The sequence below is a fragment of the Engraulis encrasicolus genome, chromosome 7 (assembly GCF_034702125.1).
Source record: "Engraulis encrasicolus isolate BLACKSEA-1 chromosome 7, IST_EnEncr_1.0, whole genome shotgun sequence".
Taxonomy (NCBI): Eukaryota; Metazoa; Chordata; class Actinopteri; order Clupeiformes; family Engraulidae; genus Engraulis; species Engraulis encrasicolus.
The window spans coordinates 32,916,423-32,926,953 of record NC_085863.1 but is presented as its reverse complement, the minus strand read 5'-3'; the positions used below and the strand labels follow the sequence as shown (position 1 = coordinate 32,926,953).

Genomic DNA, 10,531 nt, shown 5'->3' with positions numbered 1-10,531 from the left:
GAGGCGATACAAAAGGATCCCCCCCACTTACGATAAACACCTACCATATTTGCCATACTTGTTTGATAGCTTAGCTTCACAATGAATGCAAGCTAACGGTATGATCGAATCAAGTTGTCAGCTATACCATTCGGGTGACGTAAGCAAAAATAATGGCGGCGCCCTAGTGGTCGAAGTCGGTATTAAAATGTAATTTTCCAACGAAACCGCTTGAATTTATGATTTACTGATTTGCCTCTCACATTTTAAAACAAATAAGCCGCTGAAAATGTGTTTGTGTGCCACTGCTTCATTTCGTCTTTAACTAGAGGTGCACAAGTTCAGCTCGCTCTCTCTGCGCGCGCTGGCTGTGTCTGTGACTGTGTGTGTGTGTGACGTCTGTGTAACCTAGGAGACTACTAGACTCTACTACTACATTTTGCAACATTTCACACGGCGCTGCATATTATGCACCTTGTCAAAAACTCAGCTTTGGGCAGCAATCAAATGTTCGATTGCATTACAGAATAATTTGGATTTACTCAACACTTATCAAATTAAATGTCAAGTAGGCCAATCACCCTTTCCTTTGTCAAAGCTGTACGGTGGTTGGTTGTCATTTACTAAAGTCTAAAAAAAAACCCTCCGTTTACCCTCCGAGTCTCTCGCTACCATGACAACTACTCTGCCGCCTTCCAATCTCAGTTTAGGAACTTCAGGGTGGCCAGCTGACATGGGTGATGTAGCCAAGGCTAAATGTGTTGTCTGAACATTGGAGGGTGCACAGAAAGGGTAGAGCCTAAGCTACAGAGGGATTTAAATAAATAAATAAAAAACCGCCCAACTCATCTGAAAACACCCCTATTGTTACACACCCGCAGAAACCAACGCAAAACCGCCCAATCTGGCAACACTGCTACTAAGACACCACGTGTGAGGAGTGGAGGGACAGGCAGTGAGGAGGAGCTGACAAAACCCATATACACACGTGGGTGTGTTGTTGACCAACCAGTTCATGGGCGCGTGATCTCGGAGGCAGTCCACAGACGAGCGTTGAAGGGGATAAGCAACTGCAGAGGTTGCAAGATCTGACTGCAGTCGCATCCTGCGATAGTTTGATACCATGTGACATGTCACTTAGTCGACGCAACATCAACGAAATTTCGAAGTTTGACAGGAAATCTAACCGTCATGCAGCATTTTCATCCAGGGTGCATTGCTGTCTAAATGCGCATGCATGCGTTGTCGACAAGTCGATCGCGCCTACTAATGCAATGTTGCCAAGTTTTACAATTGTGCCCTTCCCAAAACCATTCCTAACCTAACCTTTTCAGTAGGCTATTGCAATGTTTCTGAGTTTTAAATGTGTGCCTTGACCAAAACTTTCCCTAAACCTAACCTGTCAAAGACAGCTGCATGACCACTGTGCAGGCTGTCAGAGATGACGGTGATCTAAAGCAGCTTTTGGTCGGAACATTGGATTGTCGGGACAAAGGGGTCCATGTACCATTCGTTCTTTTCTTTTTTGATTCAGAACCAAAAAACGAAAAAACGGCTCGTTATTTCATTATTTTGTTTTAGTGACAAACGAAAAAACATATTTTGATCTGTATTTCCTACTTCATTTAAAAATAACAGAAATTAAAAAACCTGACATGCTATTTTTTTTTTTTTTGTATTTTCATTTCTCTGCCTTATGTGCCCCGGAAGCTGTTGCCCCTGCCGTTGGCGATGTTGCGAAAGACAGGATGATGTTGCGCCCCGCCGCGTTTCTCGTGGCTCTCATTTGACAGTGTGCTCGACTGATAGTTTTAAATGTCTTCTGGACCAATGTGGAGACATAGTTATAGCCTTTTCGGATCTGGATTTTTTTTTAAGGCATCTATTTTCTGAGAACCGAAAGGAGCTGACTTTTGGTGGCAGATCGTGTCCACCGTGGCATTTTGATATTGTGTTGTTGTTGGACTCTCGGAAAGAATTGCCCTCTTACACGTTTTCCCCACATCGTCTTCCTGGCGAATTCATTCCCTTTGTCATTGTCCCTCTTTTCCTGTTAGTAGTTTTGACCTGGATATGTTTATCACCGTAACACCGAAACATCGCAGAACATCATAGTAAATACAGACAACCGTTTGTCCACACAATTGTCTCCGTCGACCCCTTGATGTTTTGGCCCGTTGCTCTGGGCCGCTTCCAGGTGGAACGAAAATAAACCGGTCTTTGTTCCTAGACGGCACTATTTGTGAAGCGAGGAGTGCATCGTCAGTATGCAGCAGTGATTACAGCAAAACGGCAGTAATAAACGCTTATTAGTGTCATTGTATGCACTTATAAAAACAGCGGTAACTTTCTAAAAACACTAAAATCATATTTAAGTTGTTTATTATCATTTCAAAGCGGTTTCCAATGATTGGGAAACGCATTACGACTCCATTGCTGCCCGTCGTGGAGTTTTATCACATCGTCATTTAACATCGTGCGCATTCTGTTACTCGCATGAGTTTTATTACAAAGCAAACGCACAAATAGTCCTATAACATCACCCTCGGTTTAAACGAAGCCAGTCGGCTCCATGGCTGCCCGTCGTGGAGTTATGGCATCGCAGCTGTTTTGGTTTCCACGCATTAGCTCCTGGCCAAGTCAAGTGCCGCCTTGTGGACACAGGAGGGAACAATTTAAAGAAAGCGTTTCGGACGGACAGACAGACCCGGTTATAGAGATGCTGGGACGCATCTAAAAATGTATGTTCTGTTACCCACATTTATGTAGCTTTGCCCTTCGGACACGAGAGAGGAGATTGGCAGATCTACCCGTCTAGATCCAATCCTGCAGAAAAAAGACCAGGTAAAAGGGAATAGTTATAAGTTAATGAATGAAAAAAATAATTCTGTGGCATTAGTCACTACGAAATTATTTATTTTATTTTATTTTAAAGGAAATTGCACATTTGAAAAGACTGCTGCAGAGGGAGAAAATAAAATTCCGCCAGTACCGCCATCGCCAATCCCTAAAAATAAAACAATTGCAGCTAAGGTATGTGAATTAAAACTACACCCAACACTGTTGTACGACACCTCTCTCAAAAACGCACCATGCACACAGGCTCAGCACCCCTTACCTTCTGCCATGGACACCTCTTTTAGCCCAACTCAAACTATAAATTTGCACGTGATATCTGTCTGTCCACACAGTCTTGCAAGAAGCAAGGATGAGAAAAGTGGGCCTCCCAGTACCTCCCAAAGGTCACCAAGGTCTTCTTTGATGGGCAGCTTTCACTGGCCTCTGCAAGACCGCATGCTCGGAGATACACTGCCCAACAAAAGCAGCTGGCAGTGTGGCTGTATCACCACAGCCCCAGATGCTACGGGGAGCTTAGAAGGCTGTATCAACTGCCAACACCGAAGACCCTATCGCGCCATATTATGGCCAGTCTTGGGAGCTTTGAGGTATTAAATGACTGCATTGTGTATATTAATATCATACTAGAAGCATCAACCAACCTGTATCTTCTTTATTCCACAGCCTGGGTTTCTGTTTGGTATACTAAACCAAATCAAGGCTAAAGCCTGTGCGCTCGTCTTGGATGAGATGGCAATAAGGCCACACGTCGACTACAATGTCAGGCTTGATGCCATCGAGGGCCTTGCCAGCTCTGGCAAGCCAGCCAAGCAGGTTGGTGTTTATGGTGAGGGCCATTTGTGGAAAATGGAAGCAGGTAGGAACAGACAATTAGCTTAATTCTGCTCAGTGACAAAGATGCAGATAATTCACAATGTATGCAAGAAACACTGCATGTACAACCCTTTTCTCCTGTTTTCTTAGGCAATTGGCTTCTTCCTCTCAGAGACAGCGATGACCAGCAGCACCATAGTGCAACGGTTGGGAGAGGCCATCCAATTACTGGAGGGCATTGGTCTTGAGGTTTGTTACAGTGTACATGTATGCACTATTCCACGATTTAACAGAGCTATGAACCTGACAGTCACTGTACAGTGATGGTTAATACTTAATCTCTGGCCATTAAATGTAAATTAAACAAAAGAATGACATTAAAAAGTAAGGCTTTGCTCAGTATGAAAACATTGAGTGGATATTGTGATCACAAGCAGACCACACCACACAACCCTCAAATCAAAAACCTCTTTGGTAGGTGCCTTGCCTGGGTGGTGTTATATCGACGCCATAAGTGTGTTGTGCTTTCAGGTCAAGTGTGTGGTCTGTGACCAGGGGTCGACCAATGTCCGGGCTATGAAGGACCTTGGGGCATCCCTAATGCTCAGGGAGGATGGTTCCTTGTCCCATTGCTTGTCCCTCGGAAGATGTATCCCACTGATTTTTGATGTCCCCCACCTAATCAAATCAGTGCGGAACAATTTAAAGAAACACCCCATTCAGGTAATACAATGATGAATTCTACTAATAATTTTATCTGTTACAATGTAAATACAGCACAGTAAACATGTCAAAGTAAGCATCTGAAGTCATTCATATATTCCATCTCCATTACTTAAGGTTGAAGGACAAGAGGTCACCTGGCGGCATATTGAGGACTTTTTCCTGGAGGATCGGAAAAGCCCCATCAGGATGGCCCCAAAGCTGACCGAAAAGCATATCAGCCTGCCGCCCTTCTCTAATATGACAGTAAAACTTGCCACACAGGTCTTCTCCCATTCTGTGGCAGCTGGTAAGTAATCTACATCTCATTGCAAGTTAACAGAACATTTGTGTACATTTTGATTTATTTCTGGAGATGTTACGCATTTTTGGTTAAGTGTTCAAAATGCTGTTATGCGAGTGTAAACACACATGTAATCATTTAAATCATTCAATCATAAAAGGCATGAAGACCATGGTCATTAATGGCACCCTGCAGGAAGAGGCACTCCACACGGCCAACTTTGTGGAAAAGTTGGACCGTTTGTTTGACGTGCTGAACTCTAGGTAATGCCACTACCAAAGACCAGGAGCCTCATGTTATTGTTGTGCATGTATGAAGATTATGTACAACTACTGCTAAAACTTAAATTTGATTTGGCAGAAGCATCAAGGACCAGAAATACTGGAGGCGGCCTCTGACCGGCAATTCCAGTAGAATGGATTACCTCCAGACCTGCTTGGGGTGGCTAAAAACGTGGAAGTTTGGGTAAGTTAACTATGAAATTAACTTAAATAAACAAATCGATTGATTAATATATTTCTTAATAATAGCACTTAATTGCATTTCTGGATTTCGCTTTAAATACTGCTCCTCTGCAGATCTTCGAGGACACCACCTTGCCACGCAGGCTTGATTGCAAGTATCCAAAGCGTTTCAAAAATACACCAGGAGCTCCAGAGTGAGGGAGTGACAGTGCTCTGCACGTCAAAACTGAATCAAGACTGCCTGGAGGTACGCAATATAACGTTAATTTCACCAACAATAAAATGTGTAGTGAAGGGCATGGCGATTCTTTCCCACCAGTTCGTTCTCTTCGTTCAGTTCTGCTGAGGAATTTGTTCGTTCAGTCGTTCATTTTCATTACGTCACACCACAATGCAAGAGAGCAAGGGGTGAATGTTGAGCGAACTAGTTCAGTGAACGAGAGGAGGGGGGCATTCTTATTTTGCCTGCTTCTCTTGTCCAAACATATCAGCTTAACTAATTTTGCCTTACAATATTATTTATTTAATAGCAGCACACATTTTAACAAAAGCTCAATTACAAGCTGTTTTTAACAAAAAAAAGTATGCCTTCGTCTCTGCCACGTTAAATTGTTTATTCATGGTCATGGAGACTGTTGCTATGCGCCCAGGCTGGTCTCGTTCGCAGGCTGAACACAGTTCGTTCTTGCTGCGCTCAGATCTAAGGTGCTCCTCGTGTCGTGTCTAAACCTGAAACCTATTTTGCAGATTAATTTTATTTATTGAACAGTAGCACCCATTAAAAATGAATAAACGATCATTTACAAGTTGCATTACCAACTAGAAGTAGGCCCTATGCCTTTGTCTGTGCCACGTTCAGTTGTATATTCGTGGTCATGGAAACCATTGGCTGGAGTCAGTTCACTGGCTCCTAGTTCACGAACTAGAGCTCAGTCAGCTCGTTCAGAGCTGTGAACTGTGGATTAGGTGAGCTGCTGAGCTCTAAATTAAGAACTAAATACGTGGTATGTGTAAAAGCTGTGATAGTATTAAGCTATCACATTTAGAGATAAAGTGGCGCCCCTTTGCGCAGATTAAAATGCTCATTGGACGACCACTTCTGCTAGGCCTACTGACTGACAGTAGTGACAGAGACTGGTGATTCACCAATGAACGAAGTGAGTGAGAGGCGGGGAACTAGTTCGCTTCGTTCACTTCAAAGACTCGTTCAAAACGACCGGTTCGTTCGTGAACGACACATTACTAAAAATGTGCTACATCCTACTTTTAACTTACAATGCTGTACATGTCAGGATTTCAGTACACTCTTCATACACTCATTTCAGTAGTGTATGAATCTTACATTAATACGTATGACAAACCGTCATGAAACTACTTTTATACAGCAAAACAAAGCCGTTGGTGTCATGGGAATTCCTCCTGTACTCGACATTCATTGGATAACGCACCGCGTTCGCTGCGAGTAATTTGCATAAAAGCAAATTGGTCAACTGCCAAATTAGCCACGCGGGAATCGGGCCTAATTGTTATGTAATGTATACCTGTCCTCCTATGCAGAACCTTTTCTCCGTCATCAGAGGGAAAGGAGGACATTGTTTCCATCCAACAGCCCGGGAATTTGCTGCTGCACTGAGAAGTGCTTGTGTTGCAGGGGTAGTGGAGGTTCAGGGAAGTGGCACCAACTGTCTCCCTACAGTGTTGCCAAAAGAAAATCAGCCAAAGTCGCTATGGGCTTGGTGAAAAGTCGCTAGATGACGTAATGACGTTACGTATGACGTCAAAATGTCACGCACGGCGCGCTGATCTACAGAAAACGTTACTCTCTTAGTCCACAGTACAAATGGGCGGTGCTAGCTACGTTTTGGAGATCAGAGCTTATCTGCAGTCCCGCTTAACCGTGGGAAACGCTTCTGACGGCGGCGCAGAGTCAGAATTACGTGGAAAAACGATTCATTTGTCACTGAAAATGCACGTTTTTAAAAATCGCCACATGCACCAAAGTCGCTAAAGACGTGAGTTAAAGATGAGTTTTTTGTCGCCATGTGCCCGAGATTCACTGCGGTCGGTGCGGCCAGCCTGTGCTCATTTAAATTTGTCATATGCTTGTAGGGTAGACCGAGTAAAGTTAAGTACAGGGCAGCCTACAGTTTAGGTAAATCAAATATACCTGTGTAACAACAAGACTCTGATCTAATTCCAAAGTGTAGGCATAACATAAATGACAGTCCCAAAACATTTGGTGACCATATCGAAGATTGTGTAATCTCGGTTTATGTTGACATTCGGTTCCTGCCATATCTTTGTCCCATATCGCTTGCCGTAGTCTCATACAAGCAGATGTACGTGCATGAGAATTCCTGTGCGTATCACAAAAGTTGCCACACCGTGGTGCATCATGTCACGTCTGTCTCTACCCGCCACTGAAAATGCATTGTGTGGTGTCGTGGGGAGGGAGGTTTTGCCTCTCACAAGACAAGCGAAGTAGTCGCTAGATTCGGCCAGATTGAGCCTGGAAAGTCGCTAAGTCGCTAGATGATTTTTTTTGTCGCCAGAGGTGGCCAAAAGTCGCTAAATCTAGCGACAAAGTCGCTAAATTGGCAACACTGTCTCCCTGACGACTCAAGCAACCTAGTCACCAGTGAAGGAGGACAAAGCTAAGACGAATACATCACAACAGAAAGACTGGAACAACCAAAACAAGTAACATGTACAGTCAGTCCCCCTACAATGCACACCCTTTACCGAGGTAATGCCACGTCATCCACCTCGGTACGTACAGGGCCTACAGATGGTGTAACTTCAATCTGCTCACTACCGTGCCGGGCCGCGGCAGCGTACCGTGATCATTACACCCTGTGGCCATTCGGAATGCGGGGGGCAGTATAGCACCGCTTTTGCAGAGCAGCGTCTGCCTGTGTCTGTTTGTGCTTCCGTCCTTGCCCGTCCCCCAGTTTTAGTAGTAGTAGAAATACAGTCAGCAAATTGCATGTTTTATTTAGCATTGGGCATTTGATAGGGCATTTGATAATAACACAAGTGTGAGCCCTAAACAAGACCACAATGTGAATTTAAACTCGACTTTTTTCTGTCTTGCATTCACCGTCTCCCAATCCGTCCCTCACTTATTTCAGCACTATTCAAGCCAGGAACGGGTATCCTCAGGATACAGAGTTTGCATACCTACTACAATTTGAACCGGTAAAGACAATTAAAACCGAGTCAATCAGACAGGAACACCATTGTAATTAAGTGTGTCCCGTGACGCCAGCATGAGAGAGATCGAATTTTAAATTTGGCGACGACATTCTGTCTTCAAAACTGGCATCGGCCGCTTCCAATTTAGGACCATAGGCCTATTCAACCGTTTCCACAACCTCACTGATCACAGTTGCTTCATCTGTAATGCCAGGGCTAAGAATAACGAAAATAGCAAAACAGAGTATACTAATAAACCGTAATGGAGAGACTGAGGAGACATGAAATCAAGCGGCGGAGTTCGGACCATTTTGAGTGGACCGATGTCGCTTGCTTTGTGTAGCCCTATCAAGCAAGCCTGTCTGTCTCATTTGTGCGATGAGCACAAAAACACAAATTGAACCACTCGTATAGTGTGAGTCAAACAGACATGAACAACATTGTAGCCTAATGAAGTAGTGCCCCGTCATGTCAGCATGAGAGAGGTGATTTTACATTTGGCGACGACATTCCGTCTTTAAAACTGGCGCATGCCGCTTCCCCTATTGCAGGTTATTACCTGATCTACACTGTCGTTACCACAAAAAACAAGGTAGCACAACTTAATACTATTACTAGCCTATATATCTGGTAGCCTAAATAGTAGGTTGAAGACTGGGGTATTATTGGTGCACTGGTTTTTTTTTTTTGCGAAGCAGAGTAATCTGCTTCAGTGTAGCTCATTGTATGTTGATCCCTCCCTCAGTTTTAGGCTACAAGTGGAAAGAGTCAGCCAATTGCGCGTTGCACGTAACGTTGGGTATTTGATAATAACACAAGCGTGATCCCTAAACAAGACCGCCAGTCGACGGTGTTTTGTTTTCATAATTCTGTCCTGCATTCACCGTCTCAATTCCGCTCCTAACTTATAGGCTAAGTGATGTCTGTTAATTATTTCTGCACTACCTATTCAAGTCAGGAACGGATATCCTCAGGATAGCCTACGGACTAATAGGTTGAAGACGTTTTTTTTTGTATTGGTGCTTGTGAACATTTCATCCTTTCAATGCGCTGTTGTGCGCGATCGACGGGATTCCGGTTAACTGGGGATGTGATGCACACATGACAATACATCTGTTACACCAGGTGTGGCTAATCATCTGTGATTAGGACTGCAAATTCAGTTGCTTCGGTGGAGATGCGAACCAACAGTATGACTGGGGAACTATGACGGAGGCTGGATAACCTGTCGCGCCACGACATGTCACAAAAGGCTGTGCAGTCCCGTGCACTGCACTGCACTGCACTGCTGTAACCCACCCCTCCCCCACAGACAAACATTCATGTTCTGAAAAGTTCAACACGTTCTGAACATTTTAGCCGCTTTGCATTAAGTTTTCGAGCAGACACTTGTCCACGGTGACGCAACATCGAAAGAGAAACGCTGTTCACAACCTAACTGAATAAAGATTTCATTTAAAAAAAAAACACAGCATTTCTATGAAAATGTGCTGGGTGACCACACTGCCTATGCCTATCCAGATGCACGTATAGCAACAACGAGAAAGAGAGGGAGAGACGGAGAGAGAGAGCGATTAGCGCGTATCTCTGTGTGTGTGTGTGTGTGTGTGTGTGTGTGTGTGTGTGTGTGTGTGTGTGTGTGTGTGTGTGTGTGTGTGTGTGTGTGTGTGTGTGTGTGTGTGTGTGTGTGTGTGTGTGTGTGTGTGTGTGTGTGTGTGTGTGTGTGTGTGTCGGGGGAACATTTGAAGTGGAAAAAAACACCCTCCCCCACTTCAGCATCAGATGTTGGTGGTCTACAAGTCAATATGCTTACTATCTTGTAGCCCAGTCATGAAGTTCATAAAGCCATCGGTAGCCTATAGGCCAAGTTATCCAAAATCCCTCCGCAAATTTTTGCATTGCCTGAGTTCATAGGCTAAAACAACTTTATTTAGGCCTGACTTATTTAGCTCACTTTATTAGCCTTATTTAGGCCTATTATCGTATTTAGCCTTTAACGTGGGCCTATTTTACAAAATATCGAAAGAAGGAAAAGACACGACAGACAAGTTGAGGCTTACTGATCGTAGCCTATTACAGCAAATCGAACATGCGCTTTATGAACACACTAGCCTGAGGGCAAACATCTTCTTGGCACTATTGAGATAACCAGGCCATGCAGGAATTCAACTACCTGGGCCCACACTAAAATACTGACAGACTACAATTGCTTGGA

General features: G+C 44.0%; 1 protein-coding gene across 1 annotated transcript; it reads left to right on the top strand.

Annotated features, from left to right (window-relative positions):
• The first annotated feature begins 3,567 nt into the window (after positions 1-3,567).
• LOC134451813 (uncharacterized) lies at positions 3,568-5,848 on the top strand. Its single transcript, XM_063202212.1, has 8 exons — positions 3,568-3,651; positions 3,802-3,900; positions 4,183-4,374; positions 4,492-4,663; positions 4,818-4,920; positions 5,018-5,122; positions 5,236-5,368; positions 5,789-5,848. Exons 1-8 carry the CDS (start codon positions 3,568-3,570, stop codon positions 5,846-5,848), a joined length of 948 nt encoding a protein of 315 aa, XP_063058282.1.
• The last annotated feature ends 4,683 nt before the right edge of the window (positions 5,849-10,531 follow it).

Coding starts and splice junctions, on each gene's coding strand:
- LOC134451813 (XM_063202212.1), top strand. CDS start 3,568: ATGGCAATAAGGCCACACGTCGACTACAATGTCAGGCTTGATGCCATC. Junction 3,901..4,182: donor TGGAGGGCATTGGTCTTGAG/GTTTGTTACAGT, acceptor TTGTGCTTTCAG/GTCAAGTGTGTGGTCTGTGA. Junction 4,921..5,017: donor TTTGACGTGCTGAACTCTAG/GTAATGCCACTA, acceptor TTGATTTGGCAG/AAGCATCAAGGACCAGAAAT.